This window comes from Thalassophryne amazonica, chromosome 6 (genome assembly GCF_902500255.1).
Source record: "Thalassophryne amazonica chromosome 6, fThaAma1.1, whole genome shotgun sequence".
Classification (NCBI taxonomy): Eukaryota; Metazoa; Chordata; class Actinopteri; order Batrachoidiformes; family Batrachoididae; genus Thalassophryne; species Thalassophryne amazonica.
In genome coordinates this window covers 65146616-65165104 of record NC_047108.1, presented here as the reverse complement: position 1 = coordinate 65165104, position 18489 = coordinate 65146616, and the positions used below count along the sequence as shown (strand labels likewise).

Below are 18489 nucleotides of genomic sequence, written 5' to 3'. Positions count from 1 at the left end.
GATGGAGGCCTTCTTGGCTGCACTGGCAACAGGCACAGTACAGGCAACAAGCTAATTTGCCTTGACTAGGGCATATGCACTTACCACTCAGTGCGGAAGGTTCCCGGTTCAATCCCCACCCCTGCCACATTTCTCCATGCAATGTAGAATTGTGTAAGGAAGGACATCCAGTGTACAACTTGTGCCAATTCAACATGCAGATCTACCCAAGTGAAAAAAACGGGAGCAGCTGAAGGAACTTCTAGACTGGGCCAGAAGAACTATGTCATTCATACCTTTATCCGTCTGGCTCCACATTTGTTTTGCTGCTTAATGATGATGAGAATGATTGTACATGTTTACATATACTATACAGTATGTGTTTATGATGGGAGCTGATCAGTATTCAGCCATTATGGACTGCTGTCAAACATGACTGATTCCAGAAACAACAACAACAACAACAAAGACACAAGGATCAGTATTTGTGTCTTTTTATTCAAGGGTCAGATCATTTTCAATGTCAGCATTAAAAAAACCGAACAAACAAAAGCACTAATAATAATAACTTCACTTTCAAACACACCACAAAGCATAAGTGAAAAGGCAACCTTTTTTTAATCTTTGAGACACTTATTTCAACAATATGAGACTAAATTCCTCACTGAAATGAAATTCTTCTCAATTATAGCAGGGTACCGCAGCACAAAATCAATTAATCACTCAGTCAATCAATCAATAAATACAAAAACTGGGGTAAATACCTAGACAGTATATATACAGGACAAAGCCTGCATGACATCACACGTAGGGTTTCTATTAGGGATGTCCCGATCCGATCACGTGATCGGAAATCGGGCCCGATCACGTGGTTTCAGACTTGATCGAAATCGGACGTTGCATCCCGATTACGAATCTGATATAGATTTTATCCTCATTATTTTGATCAGCGCTATTTCAAGCTCATTATTGCAGATTAGTGGGCCTTTCATGCGTCGGAAGCGTCAGAGGCATCAGGAATAGGTCTAAAAAGCATTATTTTCAATGAGAAGCGGTGCTTTTTAGAGACGTCAGAAGCGTCGCGTCAAAAGCCGAGCTAAAGTGACGCTTCTGACAGAAGCGCAAATTGCCGCTTGTCGGCAGGCTGACGCGGTCAAAGTTCAACCCAATCCAACTTTCGACGCTCTGAGCTGTGACGTAGCTTCGTGCTGTCCAATAGGAACAACGTGTCGGGACAAAACACGGAAGACTAGTGACAGAAACCACTGATCTCTACAAAACAGAAACGTGTGACAGGACTGCTCATTTATAGAGCAGTTTTCTGAAGAAAAATCCTTGGAAATGTTTTTTGTTGTTGTTTGTTTCCTCAAAATTTCTGATTACTGTTAAAAAAAAGTTAAGAACACTTGTAATTAAAATCGCTAAATGGTGGATAAATGGTTCTTTAGAAACCTTTCATCTGTAAATTAAAACCACCTGTTATTTCAGATTAGATAATTTCTTGTTTAACATAAGGAACTTGGACATTTATTTTTAGACAAATAAATAACATGGAAATTTGTACATTTTTTAAGTCTGGTAGATTATTACTTGATTGTTCAAGCTACCTCAAGGAGAAGTGCACTGTTTAAGTGATAAATAATAAAATAAGGTGGGTAAAATGAAAATATTATATATTTAGCATTTGTTCATTGTTCATTCAGTTTTTATAAAGTATCGGATCGGGACTTGGTATCGGCACATACTCAAAATCAGATGACTCGGAATCGGATCGGGGCCAAAAAAACCTGATCAGGACATCCCTAGTTTCTATAGAGACCGAGAACAACTGAGATGAAGCCCATATCTGGATACCACCATATTGACAGTGCTGGCTCATCATGACAAAGCCATAAATGGATAAAGAGGTGGAGCATGGGTGGCTCAGTGTGTGACAAAAGAAGCTTGAACCACCAGCTTGCACCAATCTTCATGTCTGATCCAACTAAGTAAACGGTCTTATCTCACTTTGCATATTGTTGGGAATAAAGCAGTGGTTCTCATAACAGTTTGCTTTGGTGTGGGCATTAAAAGTTATAAGCCGCTTATTTTCTTAGTAACTGTGCATTAATGCATCAAGTGACTGATAGTTGTAAAAGGGCTACTGCTGATAGCATACAACAAAAAACAAAACAAGAATTTTCACTCAGAGCAAATACTGCAGTAGTAGTTTGCGGGCCAAGGTGTATACGTGCACCACCACCACCACCATCACCACCACCCACCCACCCACACACACACACACACACACACACACACAATTCTATGAACCTATATTTTTCTGAAGCCTTAGAGCAGTGGTCTCCAAGCTATTCCAGAAAGGGCCAAGAGGGTGCAGGTTTTCTTTGCAGCCACTGACTCCAGCAAGTGATTTCACTGATGAACTCATCCCACCTGCTCCAAGTGATGTTAATCAGTAAAATCACCTGCTGGAGTCAGTGGCTGCAAAGAAAACCTGCACCCTCTCGGCCCTTTCTGGAATAGTTTGGAGACCACTGCCTTAGAGTGTCCCATTAATGAAATCGAATGTTACCACAGATCTCCACAGCCGCTCCTGTGGGCAGCCACACCCCAACACCAGTTCAGCACACACACCAATGTGTCACTGTGTCTCTTTGCAAAGCCACACTTCTGGGGGCACTTAGACAAATTTCACATCCAGCTCGACAGTGATTGTCTGCTGACTGTTTTCATGCCACTAGTGCAAATGGCCACACATTTTCTAACTGCCATGAGAGTGGTGTTAGATGTGTGTGTGTGTCAGCTGGAATTTGGCTGGCACCTGGTGCGAGAGGGTTCAATGGACTCGCACAGCGCACACTCTGTCTTTCAGCCACTGGTGTGCGCAAATAGTTGGAGCAACAGATGTACGAGGCGTTGGAGGCAGCTACGATTTTACACTTTTGTATACGATTCCTGCTTCATGCACACTTCATGCGCAATTCAACCACATTTACACCAAGCCAAAACTGCCAAGCAAATACTAATTGTGTGTTGCCAGACTGGACATTTTAATATTTATTTGGTTTTGGTTGTATTGCTTTTTAAAATACACTCTTTTAAGCAACCAGGACAGTTAAAATACTGAAAAAAAAATGCAGATCTAATATTTTGGGTGCATTCTGGTATTTTATTCTGGACCACATTTTGACTGGAAACCAGCTACATCTGGCAACATGCTCTGGCCTCATTCACACAAGGTAGCCAATTGAGAAATGATCTGCAGACATTTAACATCATACCGGTAAGATTAAATAATTAACACCTTTTACTGGATTTGGATGACTCACAGATGTGTAAACATGAAAACATTTTTTAAAGCAGCATGGTCGGCATGGACGGATCTAAAGAAGTGCCACTGTGTTTTGCACAGTTTAATGGAAAAACAAACATATGACAAGTTGAGGATCACTGAAAAATTACAACAGCAAAAGTCTGATGTCCCACTGCAGGTGAGTACAGCACAGAGAGATGACACTCCCCATAGACTCCAACCATCCCCATGAGAACCTTTGTGACTTCACATGCATCCAATGGCAGCCGACATAACATCCAGGTAATACTTAAAATTAACCAGAAATTCTGAAGGTTCATGGTGTTCATATATGGTGTTTACGGTGTTAGCTAACTTGAACATGTGGCTGAAGGCTTTTACTAGCATGAATTAAAGGTTTGTCAGGCATGCTCAGTTATCATATATGCAGTCCATGAGCATTGTGTAAATGACCTCATAAAGGTTTGATGCACTGATGCAAATATTGTGAAGGTAAGGCAAGAGGAAGGCATGAATTTGTGAGGATTGGAAGAAAATATGACATAGGATTTTATCACCATACAATAAGAAACAATGAAGCAGACTTCCTACAATGTGGTGCCAAGAGCCACAAGAGAACACAGAAGCACCATCCATTATCATAGCTTTCTGTGCAGCTTCTCTCGCTATCAGCTGCTGACGGATCTGTTCCTTTGAATACGTATGCAGCATTGACAACTTCAATTTGCAGAAATATAGAAAAGCCACAGAAGCATTGTTGTGGGAGTGTGTTTTGAAGTGTGATTTGTTTAGTAATTGATAACTCTTGATTAAATTAATGGCTTAAACCTGACGAAACCCCTTTTAGCGATCTACACTGAGCTTCTCAGGCCATCCAATCAGTAAGTTGGAATCGTTTCCGGTGGGGGATGGGTTCCACCAGGGCTGTGCCGTTCTAAAAATAGCCCGCAATAGGTGAAATCCGCAAAGTAGTCAGCGTTATTTTTTACAATTATTATAGATGTTTTAAGGCTGTAAAACCCATCACTACACACATTTTCTCACTTTTCTCTCCTGTGTAAACACTAAGTTAAAACCTTAGCAGAAAAATAAGACCAGTATTATAGAATGAAACCAAAGATCAAAACCTGTTTTCAGGCCCAAACATTTGTTTGAGAAATAAAAATAGAACATTTTCCTATAAATAATTATGATGGCTTTTAGAACTAACAAATTTAATTTTAACGATCAACCTACGAGGTTGGACACATAAGAAATTATTAATAATGACTGACCAGTATTTCACAGTTCCTCTGATTGCGCCTCTTCGTCCTGGCGCCGCTCCGCAGCGTGTTTTTCCACTGAGTGACACCTCGGTGCAGGTGTCTTTTTCCAAGTGAAGAACACAGCTGCTGAATTCTATCCTTGCGGGCTGCTGGAGCGCTCTGCATCAAAACAGTGAGCGTAGCCTCTGTCTGGACCTGTTGCCAGATTTTGGCTGCAACTCAGCACAGCAGACAGGGGGGCGGTGTGAGTGGCCCGTTGCGGCACTTACCCAGCCCGCAGACTCGGTAAGCGCTTTGGAGGCAGTGAGAGCAATCGCGGTGATGCCGACTGGCCCGCCTGATGAGGATGCAGAACACAATGCACTGTTAAAAAAAGAAGCATGCAAAATTGCACTAAAAAAAATCTGCAAAACTGCAAGGCCGCGAAAGGTGAACCACGATATAGCGAGGGACCACTGTATATATATATATATATATATATATATATATATATATATATATATATATATATATATATATATATATATATACACTCAACAAAAATATAAACGCAACACTTTTGGTTTTGCTCCCATTTTGTATGAGATGAACTCAAAGATCTAAAACTTTTTCCACATACACAATATCACCATTTCCCTCAAATATTGTTCACAAACCAGTCGAAATCTGTGATAGTGAGCACTTCTCCTTTGCTGAGATAATCCATCCCACCTCACAGGTGTGCCAAATCAAGATGCTGATTAGACACCATGATTAGTGCAGTGTTTGGTGTATTGTCAGCGGAATACTTTGTGGCATTTGCATAGTAATGGCTTTCTTCTGGCGACTCAGCCATGCAGCCCATTTGTCTTCAAGTGCCTCCTAATTGTGCATCTTGAAACAGCCACAGCACTTTTCTCAGCGAGTCCTGTATTTCAGCTGAAGCGATTTTTCTTCACATCCCAATTTTCCTCGCAGTTGTTACTGAAATTTCTGTTCTGTCTACCTGACCATGGTTTTGTTTCCCTAATTTTTCACTTCTTGATTAGAGTTTGACCACTGTTGATTAGCATTCTTTGGTCCATGGATATCTTTTTATATCCCTTTCCTGTTTTATAAAGTTCAATGACCTTTTCCCACAGATCCCCCTTGACAATATTTTTACATTCCTCATGACTCAGAAACCAGAAATATTAGTGCAACACTGAATGAAAGATGCAAGGGTCTGTCAGGAGCCCAGAAACTCACTGACCTTTTGTACACACACACTGAGCAAGCAAACAGATCACTGGGAAGGATGGTTTCCTTTAATAGCCATTCAAACCCGTTTGTGTCAACTTGTGTGCATGTTAACCGGCCAAAATCACAGGAGTATGTAAACTTTTGATCAGGATAATTTGGTTAATTTCTGTTGTCATTATGATTTAAAAAGAGTAAGCAGGGGTGGTGGCCAAGTGGTTAATACGCTTGGTTTCAGTTCAGAAGGCTCCGGGTTCAAATCCCACCCCTGCCATATTTCTCCATGTAATGTGGAGTTGCGTCAGGAAGGGCGTCCGGCGTAAAACCTGTGCCAATTCAACATGCAGATGATCCACCTTGGATTTGCTGTGGTGACCCCGAGTGCAAACAAGGGAGCAGCCGAAGGGACTTACTTTAAGCACAGTTGTTTGACAATAAATGGCTTCACCCAACCACAAACCATGAGTGTGTGTTATCATTCATATTCTCTGAACAATGGCCAAAAAAAAAATCTAAAATGCTGTCAGTGTCTGTAAACTTATGAGCACAAGTACACACACACACACACACACACACACACACACACACACACACACACACACACACACACACACACACACACACACACACTTATCCTTACAGTTATCGCCCTCTTGCCACCCCATGAATATTCCTCCAGATCTGCCCCTGTTTAACAGACAAAAACAACACAGACATACCGACCATGTGTTCTGAGTTACGGCAATTACAAATGTCTAATTTTGTTTATATTTTTTCCACACCCTCCATTATGCCGAAGTAATCATCTTGTTTTCCATTGGACTTGTTGCACAATCTGAGTATCCCACCCCGCCCGATTCCATTTGACTACAATAGCCTCCTTGTTTTCGGAAACTGTGGTCTGAATGGCATCATGCTACATTATCATGATATTCCTCCACGATGTAGCTAAATGGGCTCATTCAACTCAGATGACCTCGCACAAACTCCAGTGGGGCTGCCAATAGCTGCCTTAAGCATGAAACACAGGCTCATTAAAAATCTAATTTGAAAAGCTTCCAAGATTTACAATAGCATTGAGTCTTAGTGTTGCACCTCTGACAAGAACAAGTACCTGAGCAGTCTGCACAGTGTTTGGCCTACATTGATGATGAGGAAAAAGTAGGACATTTGCAGTCTGGAATACAGTAACAACATTGTGCTCAGCTGTATGGTGACAACATTGTGCTGTGATCCTGAATGTTGTTTCATTTCCGTTCAAAATAAATTATACTACTTTCACAGATTGCCGTGTATTTGCCAGCAACTGTATAGCAAATTCTGAGTAGGAACCATTTATAGATGGTTGGTCATATTGCATTGTTTGATATCGTTAGTGCCACTTACCTGTTTGAAAATGAACTTGTCTTCCTGGTTGAGTTGCCAGGCGGTGACTATGTGTATAACAGACAACACGGCTCCACTAAGCACAGCAGCTCTCATCCTAACCGGCAGCAGTGTGTAGATAATGTAGATGAAGAACACAGTCCACCAGATGCCCTCTGAGGCGCTCCGAGGGGACACCATCAGCACCCCAAATACTTGCACCACAATCAGCACCCCGATAACCAAGTAGCTGACAATCCACATGTAGTCCTGGTGGAAGCCATTGCGGTTGCACACCACCATCATGGCCAGGAACAGCACCATGGCTACAGAGAGCACTGAGGTATAGGCCCTGTCATGGGTCATGTGGATGCAGTGGAAGGCCAACATGACCCCACACACCACCACCAGCACCCCCATCAGCATCGTCAGAGAGCTCTGATTGAGCCTGAAGAAGTAACGCTGGAACAGTCGCTCCAGCTTGGGAGATTGAAACTTTTTGGACTGGAAAACCCACAAAAACCACCTCCAGCAGTCTGCAGCACTCATCATTTTGCAGCTACCCTCCCCTACCTCATCGTCCTTCCTTCCCTTCAGTGCACCATCTTCAAAACTCAGGTCCACGCCGCCCCCTATCTTTGTCCTGTAATGGTCCTCCTGCCAGCCGCAGCGCAAGCCGAAGTTCCCCCCACTAGTGCCGGCTCCGCAGTGGTAATGCTGAGGGGCCACGTGTGGGGGCTCGAGCTCATCATTGTCCCTCAAGCAGCTCATGTAGCGTGGGTTGCACAGTGACGAGCTGTCCTTCCTCTTTTTGCCGTTGCGTTCTCCCCATGCTGTTGATCGCTCGTCTGCTCGACCTGTAAAGGCGTTTCTGGCCCACGACATCCTGTACAAAGCAAGAGCAGGTAAATGGGAGATACAATGGAGGGGGGACAAGGTAAAGAGCAACAGTGGTGTCCAAAGAATTTGATTAGTGTCATTCAGGATTGAGTATCATCTCACCTGTGTGGGCTTTTTGTGTAGCAGCACTGTGCTGTTTGACTAAGCGTCTAATTTATCCCAGTGAGCACACACCATGAGGTCAGACTGCCTGTAGGCTTCAGAGGTGTGTCTCCTTCTGAGCGGCCCTCCTTTGAATTAAAAAAAGAAGAAAAAAAAAGACTTATAAAACTCTTAGTTCCTCTGCAGACCTCCAGTCATCCTGTGGTGTAAGAAAAAAAAATGTTGAGGAGGTAAAACTGACTGAAGAATTGACCACCACAGAGATCATGAACAGTATGAATGAATAAATGCCAAATAAAAATGATCTGAAACACTTTTGTTGTACTGCATCTAGGGCTGCTACTAATCATTATTTTTATAGTTGACTAATGTATCCATTATTTTGATTAATAAAATAATATAATGATTATTTTTTGATTAACTGATTAATTAACCTAAAATATTTTGTAATCAATTAATATCAGATTTTTTTTATAGAATGGATAATCTAATGAGAGTTTTGTAATTGATTAATCTATTAATTATCTATTATCTGATTATCTATTATTTTTGTGGGTTGATTGATCATTTGTGGATGAGATGATTCCTTTGGTTAATTTCCCAGTACATTATAACCATCAATTCCATCAATAACTTTCAACCTTCCATTCAAATATTTTGTATTAAAAAGTATTTATTTTCCTTTAAAAATTTATATAAAATGGCAAAATTAAAATTAAAATTAAAAAAAGCATTCATGGGAAAAAAAATAAGGTTGAAAGTCCTGCACACAGATTTGACTCATTAAACAAAATTCTAGCATACGAGGTCTGTCAATAAAGTATAGGTCCTTTTTATTTTTTCAAAAACTATATGGATTTCATTCATATGTTTTTACGTCAGACATGCTTGAATCCTCGTGCGCATGCGTGAGTTTTTCCACGCCTGTCGGTGACGTCATTCGCCTGTGAGCACTCCTTGTGGGAGGAGTCGTCCAGCCCCTCGTCGGAATTCCTTTGTCTGAGAAGTTGCTGAGAGACTGGCGCTTTGTTTGATCAAAATTTTTTCTAAACCTGTGAGACACATCGAAGTGGACACGGTTCGAAAAATTAAGCTGGTTTTCAGTGAAAATTTTAACGGCTGATGAGAGATTTTGAGGTGATACTGTCGCTTTAAGGACTTCCCACGGTGCGGGACGTTGCGCAGCGCTCTCAGGCGCCGTCGTCAGCCTGTTTCAAGCTGAAAACCTCCACATTTCAGGCTCTATTGATCCAGGACGTCGTGAGAGAACAGAGAAGTTTCAGAAGAAGTCGGTTTCAGCATTTTATCCGGATATTCCACTGTTAAAGGAGATTTTTTTAATGAAAGACGTGCGGGCGGATTGCAGCGTCGGCTCGCAGCTGCTGCGACGCTCCGCCACAGGAAAAACACCTCTGTTGGAAGCCTTAAGGACAAGTTGGAACATGTCCTGCTGTTAAACAATTTCTCAGATACTCACTCCACTGAAAGCCATCAAAAGCCGCCTGGATTTTACAAATGGTTATCAACACGGAGGTGTTTTTCCTGTGCCACCGCACCGCGTCGGCTGCGTCCCGACGCGCGGACCCGTCCGCACGTCTTTCATTAAAAAAATCTCCTTTAACAGTGGAATATCTGGATAAAATGCTGAAACCGACTTCTTCTGAAACTTCTCTGTTCTCTCACGACGTCCTGGATCAATAGAGCCTGAAATGTGGAGGTTTTCAGCTTGAAACAGGCTGACGACGGCGGCTGAGAGCGCTGCGCAACGTCCCGCACCGTGGGAGGTCCTTAAAGCGACAGTGTCACCTCAAAATCTCTCATCAGCCGTTAAAATTTTCACTGAAAACCAGCTTAATTTTTCGAACCGTGTCCACTTCGATGTGTCTCACAGGTTTAGAAAAAATTTTGATCAAACAAAGCGCCAGTCTCTCAGCAACTTCTCAGACAAAGGAATTCCGACGAGGGGCTGGACGACTCCTCCCACAAGGAGTGCTCACAGGCGAATGACGTCACCGACAGGCGTGGAAAAACTCACGCATGCGCACGAGGGTTCAAGCATGTCTGACGTAAAAACATATGAATGAAATCCATATAGTTTTTGAAAAAAATAAAAAGGACCTATACTTTATTGACAGACCTCGTATTTCATAGGGCTGCAACAAACAGCTATTTTCATTACCAATTAAACTATTTATTATTTTCTGGACTAATCTATTTGTTGTTTGGACCATAAAATGTCAAAATTATTGATCCGTATTTCTCACGGCCAAAGACCCATCCATCCATTTTGTGGGTGAAAGGCAGGGTACATCCTAGACAGGCCGCCAGTCTGTCACACGGCCGACACATACACACAGACAAACTCATTCACACCAATAGTTGATTTAAAGTCACCAATTCACCAAACCTCCATGTCTTTTAAAGTAAGAGTAAGGACAGAACCTACGCAAACACAGGGACAACATGCCAACTCTACACAGAAAGGACCAGGGCCAGAGGTGAACATGGGACCTTCTCGCTGTGGGACAAAGGTAACAGTACTAACTAAGCCCCACAGCCCAAAATAACATCCTCAAAAGTCTTGTTTTGTCCACAAGCCAAAGATATTCAGTTTACTGTCAAAGAGGCATAAATAAACCAGAAAATGTTCACATTTAAAAAGCTAAAATCAAAGCATGAGGGCATTAAAAAAAAAACACTCAATACATTTACTAAAATAGATGCCAGTTAAATTTCAATAATCAATTAATTGTTGCAGCTTGAACTGTAGCCGCTGAAGATTGTAAATTGCATTAGAAATTGCATGTATGTACACATATGTGTACAGCTCGACAAAACTCATAATAGTCAGTAAATGGCTCGATGCTTCCGCTCTGACTGTTTTTCCTTGGATGTGACAGGATCTGGGTTTTTTTTAAAGAGTTCTGCTATTTGACAACAAATTCTAAACCAGCTATACAACAGGTGGTGCTGGTGCAATATGTCAATGGAGCAAAAATGAACACAATCATATTTTAGCAAATTCATCACTGACAGTTGAATTTTTTTGTTTTTGTTTTTAGATTAACATTAATAAATAACAACAGACAGTGCAAACTGTTTTTCTGTTTTTCACTTTTGATACTCTGTGTGCTTCTTACTCTGTGTGCTGCTGCTGGAACCTCAGTTTCCCAATGGGAGTGTTCCCAAGGGATCAATAAAGTTCTATCTAATCTAATCTAATCTCTAATCATAGAGCGCATCTGCCCCTAACACGTGCACACGCACTTCACTTGACAACAAAGGCTTACTGAGTAAGGACCATCAAACATCAAGAGCTCTCCAGCCAGGTTAAATTGTCCATGCTTCCCCCTTTAGCTTTGATGAGACCCGATAGTGGGCTCCTGACCGCGCATGTCAAGGGCGCTGCTAACCTCCAAATGTAATAATCAAATCTGTGTAAGACTGACTAAACCGAGAGAAACTGTGTGAAGGGGACACATGGCCATGATCAACAACAGCAGCTTTTAATGATCCGCTTGGCCATAAAAGTAAAAAAAAAATCTCACTGAAACACTGGCTCCAACTACAAAGCATGGCATCTGGACTGTGTATAAAATGCACACAGCACTTGTAAATAGCACCTAACATTTCTTCCTACATAGAAAAATGATTGTTAATCACCTTGTGTAATGATATAGTAACAACCAATCACAACAATTACAACCTGTTAGAATAACCATCAATGAAATTCTCTGTTTCTCAGAGGACTATTTTCAGGCCCAGTGGAAATCACTGAAAAACAAAAATGCAAATTTCAAGGCACAAAGTGGGAAAACAGGACTTGCTCAGACTTTATTGTGTATTGTATTTTATTGTATTTGTAGGAGTAGAATGGGAGGCAGAGCCTTCAGCTTTCAGGCTCCTCTCCTGTGGAACCAGCTCCCAATTCGGATCAGGGAGACAGACACCCTCTCTACTTTTGAGATTAGGCTTAAAACTTTCCTTTTTGCTAAAGCTTATAGTTAGGGCTGGATCAGGTGACCCTGAACCATCCCTTGGTTATGCTGCTGTGGACGTGGACTGCTGGGGGGTTCCCATGATGCACTGTTTCTTTCTCTTTTTGCTCTGTATGCACCACTCTGCATTTAATCATTAGTGATCGATCTCTGCTCCCCTCCACAGCATGTCTTTTTCCTGGTTCTCTCCCTCAGCCCCAACCAGTCCCAGCAGAAGACTGCCCCTCCCTGAGCCTGGTTCTGCTGGAGGTTTCTTCCTGTTAAAAGGGAGTTTTTCCTTCCCACTGTAGCCAAGTGCTTGCTCACAGGGGGTCGTTTTGACCGTTGGGGTTTTACATAATTATTGTATGGCCTTGCCTTACAATATAAAGCGCCTTGGGGCAACTGTTTGTTGTGATTTGGCGCTATATAAAAAAATTGATTGATTGATTGATTGATATAAAATGTGTAACCTATGAAGTTTGCAAAAATGGCACAACATGCACACTAAGCACATTTATTTCTGACCTACAAAGTGCATTTTAGTATATATACGAATATATATTGTTTCACCTCTGCATTTGTATTTTTGTGTGATGTAGCACTTTTCACTTTTTGGAATTGAGTGGTAATTCTGGGCCATGAGTGTGAGGGGGTGTTCGTTTAATAATTTGAGGTAACCTATGTAACAGAGGTGTCCATCAAGACTGAATGATGCTTATAGCAGGAGAATGTCAGAAGGCAAGCCATAATTGTGACATTATCTATGGTATTTGTGAAACAGTATGTCACGAATATGGAATAAAACATAATTACAAGATAGTAAATCAAAATTATGAGACACTGACAGGGTTAGGAGTGGGAATCTTTAGGCACCTCGTGAGTCGATTCGATTACAATTCAGAGGACTTTGATTCAATGACAAAATGATTATCATGCATCTTGTACTTTTTTATAAACAAAATTGATTTTTCAGCAGCACAGTGTATTAGTGGTTAGCACTGTTGTCTCACAGCAAGAAGGTCGTGGGATTGATTCCCACCTGTGGCCTTTCTGTATGGAGTTTAATGTTCTTACCATATTTGCATGGGTTCTGTCCAGGTGCTCCGGCTTCCTTCCACATCCACAGACATGCAGGTTAGGTGAATTAGAAACTTTAAATTGTCCGTAGGTGTGCGCGCGGGTGTGAATGTGAATGGGCAGTCTAAGGCACACCTGTGCACTAATCATGGTGTCTAATCAGCATCTTGATATGGCACACCTGTGAGGTGGGATGGATTATCTCAGCAAAGGAGAAGTGCTCACTATCACAGATTTAGACTGGTTTGTGAACAATATTTGAGGGAAATGGTGATATTGTGTATGTGGAAAAAGTTTTAGATCTTTGAGTTCATCTCATACAAATGGGAGCAAAACCAAAAGTGTTGCGTTTATATTTTTGTTGCGTGTATATATATATATATATATATATATATATATATATATATATATATATATATATATGTACATGTTCAATAAACCCCCTCTATCAATCAGTTAATCAATCATAAACAATATTTACATTTATGAGCTTTTGACAAGCGCAGCCGTTAGCTTTGAGTTAGCAGAAGTTAGTGTGCATGCTGACATCCGCAAAATGTCTTTTAAATCAGTCTCGAGGTGTTACCAGGTTACAGAAACAACGTTTTCAGTTTTACAAGTGTTTATTTCTCACTAGGTTTTACATGATATGTGACAAAGATGTTATATTTACACACAAAGAAAACAGAGTTTTCAGCTAGCTACCATCCTGTGATGTCACCACGCTAACGATCTCTAAATGTCTTGTAAATCACTTCAGAGTTGTTATATTGTCTCAAAAACAGTTTTATGTGTTTATTTCTTGCTTGCTTTTACAGAATATATGAGAAACATGCTATATAAACACATAAATAAAGCGTTTTTAGAGAGACCTACCACTGATGTCACAGTGACGTCTACTCTGACTGGCTGTCACCTCCGCCACTCAAAACAAAAAAACAGAACAGACTGAAACAGAATGTGGCTTTTTAAAATGCAACTTAAAAAAGATCATGGTTAGTCATCTTTGAACTTGTCTAAGGTCTGTCTCCAAGAATGTTCCCTGTTAGTTTGAAGACTGACAGTAGTAGGACTGGACAAATGCGAAGTCTTTGCAATACCTGATGGCCATATTTAATAGTCTTGGGTAAAAATCAATACATAATGAATTTATTTCCAATACATTCTTTAACAGCTCAGTCATATTTGGGTGATTCTTTAACTACGGGCACTATTGGCCTTGTAAATGTAATTTCCACCACACCATTGCCTTACAATATAAAGCGCCTTGGGACAACTGTTTGTTGTGATTTGGCGCTATATACATGTGCTCTGATGTCACTGTTTATCTCCATAGAAACTACCCAAACAATCTTTCATACAAACTGTTTAGGTACATTACAGTGTTGTGGTGGAAATTACGGCAATAGTGTGGGACAACTACATTTTGTTTAAAAAAAAATCACAACAGTTGTATGACATTGAATACCCCAATTATGTTCTGATTATTTTACTGATATTTTATTCAGAGATATTTTTAAAACATTAGAAAAAACGTTTCTTTACCATTCATTTTTATCATTGAAGATCAAAAGTCTGGGTGTGGGACAAGCACAAAACGGCAATATTTGCATATAATGATGCTGAAAAAAGGTGAAAAAGTCATCATAGACTACTAGAACAAATTTCTTAACACACTTTCATTGTAAAGATAACTACAAAAGTGTGAAATTTCCACTTTTTTCTGTTTTTCCATACAATATGATCAAAGGACATAATAAGTGCCCGTAGTCTAAGGATCACCCATTTATAGCTTTGTGACTCTCATTCACTGATTCTAAATTCTAAAACCCAGTTGGGCTGTTGCCCCCTCAACACCACCTGCTGAAACCGCCCGTGTAGATGTAGCTTCCGACTGACTCCTGTTTGGATTATTACAACTTCAGCAAATAAAAAGGTCAGACTCACATCTGAAGCTTCTGTCTGCCTTTTTGTTCATGACAACGCGAGTTGGGAAGGTGAGGGGTTATGAAGGTTTGAACATCATGCATACTTTATTTCACACTCTTGAAAATGTCTAGTCATAAATAAAATAACAAATTAATTACTATTTATTTATTCACTCGCTAATTTACAAATTTACCATAAATAGGCATAACAGTAACTGTAAATGCAACAGTGCAGCTCAGGTGATTTTCACAAGCAGCTCTCACATGGCAGCATTTGGAGCAGCAGAGTTGCCCCCCCACCTAGTACAAAAGACACCCAGTCATTTATTCATGAGATTAGATTAAAAGAAGAATTCAAGCTTCTTCATATTAAAACTTTTAAACTGTGCCCTTTAACCCCTTTAGTAAAACTCCATCATGAAGCTGTATAATTGGTGATGCAACAGACAAAGGTGAGACTTTTAAGTCCTCTCATGTCTGTTTTCACTTAATGGTTGCTGTAAATGAAGACATATTCAGTGACTTGGAAAGATTCATGCAACCATTCCCAGTCTTGTCTAAAGAAAACTGTAAAAGTGATGATTGAGCTGTGTTCTATGGTTCTATACTAGATGCCATTGTTTTGATATTTTTATTACACTAAATTTTATTTGTGGAGATTTATTTTCACTCTGAGATTAAAGGCCATCATTTATTTATTTTTTAATATAAACAAGGCTGAATTCTGTGACCCCTTACCAAAAATAGTACTGATAAATATATAAAAAAGTAAACTGGAAGTATACTTGAAACATACTTGCATGTACTACGTTTTGGTAAGGGACGTCATGAAGCTGTAGGTGGGCACAAACTTGAGCCCATCACTATAGAACAGAACGGAAATGGTATTTCGGTAAATAATGAGGGCCATTAAATGGGACTAACAGAATGTTGTTTTTGGGGACAGTACTAACGGACCTCACGTTAAAAACATGTTTAGTACATACGCACGTGCAGACAACCGAAGCGCATTACGTAAGAGGACGCTCCAAGAAGCCTGCAGGCTCCAAACAGGATCTGTTCCACAGTAGACAATCACAAGGACTATAGGTCAGCGTGGAGTCTCAAAGGCTCCACGCACGAACTTATGAGGAGTCACATATTCTGCAAATGTTGCAGGAGCTCCCGCCGCCACGGCGGAGACGTGCAGAAAAGAGCAAACACTCCGGGCCTGGCAGCACTGTGTTTACACTGCAAACAGCTTCCAGTGTCCTGACAATGAAATCCGACGAGGTGTCGCGCTTCAAAAAGTGTCCCGCTTCAGTGCGTGAAACGCCGCAGTCATCAGGTCAGCTGTGCGCCATCCTCTCCTACCGCAATTCACTTTGCAACCAAACTGACAGCGCGCAGTTACGCCACGGAGCCGCGCGGTCCACTCACCATGATCCGGGGATCCTGGTTCCGTGACACTGCGGAGGAGCTCCGGGAACCGTCACACGCACACGCAGTCGCCAGGGAGGGGATGAGAGTCGGTGTGGAGGAGGGTTGTGCTGCGGAGGACGAACCGACCGGACAGCCTGCGCTGTTCCCAGCCACAGATACAGCACATTCTCAGCCACAGATACAGCACATTCTCACAGCCTCTCTCTCTCTCTCTCTCTCTCTCACTCTCTGGCGCACACGCGTAAAATTGTCCAACTGGTGAACACAGGATTCCCCCTAGAGGTGGTGCGAGTATACAGTGTGTGCGTATTCAGGGGCGTAGCACTAAACTGACAGGTGCCTCATCACCACCACCAACCTAAATATTCTGCTTCACTACATCCTTCTTTGGATTAACATTCAGGCACATTGAAGCCACTTTAATCTCAGGACAAACACAGCAACAGAAAACATTAATAAGTACAACCCCAATTCCAGTGAACTTGGGAAGTTGTGTGAAATGTAAATAAAAACAGAATACAATGATTTGTAAATCCTCTTCAACCTATATTCAGCTGAATACACCACAAAGACAAGATTTTTAATGTTCAAACTAATAGACTTTTTTGTTTTTGTGCAGATATTTGCTCATTTTGGATGCAACACGTTTCAAAAAAGCAGGGACAGGGTAACAAAAGACTGGGAAAGTTGATGAATGCTCAAAGAACACCTGTTTGGAACATTCCACAGGTGAACAGGTTAATTGGAAACAGGTGAGTGTCATGATTGGGTATAAAAGGAGCATCCCCAAAAGGCTCAGCCGTTCACTAGCAAAGATGGGGCAAGGATCACCACTTTGTGAACAACTGCGTGAAAAAATGCATTAAAAACAGACAAAATTGTGTAAAGGATTGGTTGATTCATTGAACCAACACAAAACGTAGTGTGTGTGTTGCTTTTTACAAATAAATGTGTATTTGTAAAATATGTCACATTTTCATTTGTTAAAAAAAAGGCAAAACTGAAAATTCTGTTTGTGATATAGCCAGGCGTCGATCACACTGCCATCCAGTAGATGGCAGTGTTCTATGCATTTTAACTCATCTACTGGATGGCATATTACATACTGGCATATTATATTACTATGCTTTTTACTTTTTTACTCTTTTGCTATGCTTTTTAATCTTTTAATTCATTTCATTTTGTTTTCTGACTTGTTCTGTGTGAAGTGCCTTGAGGTGACTCTGTAAATTGAATTTAAATTAAGGCTCAGCTTACCCATAATGCAGTTTGGCATCTGTGTGTGTCAATATTCAAAACTTCAAAATTAGTGCATTATTGTAAAATTAAAAGACATGTGTTATATTTTGACAGACTGGCGTCCTGTCCTGGGTGTACCCCACCTTGTGCTCTTTGACTGCTGGGATGGGCTCCAGCTCCCCGTGACCCTTCATTGGACTAAGCAGTTGAAGATGAGTGTGTGCGTGTGTGTGTGTGTTATATTTTCACTTTGTACAAATTACAGACTTGACAGTTAGTTGACATTAATATAGTTAAACTATCCGGATTAATTTGGTTTATAAATCAAAACCATAAGTCAAACCTTTTTTCCTTTTCAAGGCATCTGCCTCACGGTTGCACCACTGTATGTTGTGAAAGATAATGATGCTTCCCTACAGCAGTGGGTAGAGTGCACAAAGACAGAAACACAAACTCATTAGCTGTGTTTCGGTTTGTGATTGTCTTTGATTTTATCAGAAGCATTGGCAGTGTTTAAACTCAAAATTGGCTTGTCAGCAGCTGAGAGTGTAGACTTTTTTTTTGTTTATCTGCAAATATTTGCTGATTTTGAAATGGATGACTGCAACACATTTCAAAAAAGACATGAAAGTTATTGGTAGCTTCTGATACATTTTTTGGTGGCTTAATGGTTTAGCGTTATAAAAGATCATTTTTCAGTT

At 40.8% G+C, this 18489-nt stretch overlaps 1 protein-coding gene across 2 annotated transcripts in view; it reads right to left on the bottom strand.

Moving 5' to 3' along the window:
- The window catches only part of LOC117512327 (adenylate cyclase type 6-like), a 167421-nt gene extending 150648 nt beyond the window's left edge, over nucleotides 1-16773 (bottom strand). The window contains exons 1-3 of one of the 2 annotated variants that reach the window (XM_034172344.1): nucleotides 16547-16773; nucleotides 8143-8341; nucleotides 7162-8026 (exon numbers count right to left, since the gene is read on the bottom strand). In XM_034172344.1, the coding sequence (XP_034028235.1) occupies nucleotides 7162-8025 (864 nt within the window). In that variant the 5' untranslated portion in view covers nucleotide 8026; nucleotides 8143-8341; nucleotides 16547-16773. The remainder of the gene's footprint in view (nucleotides 1-7161; nucleotides 8027-8142; nucleotides 8342-16546) is intronic. The other variant, XM_034172345.1, reaches the window with a different exon arrangement.
- Between the last annotated feature and the right edge of the window lie 1716 nt (nucleotides 16774-18489).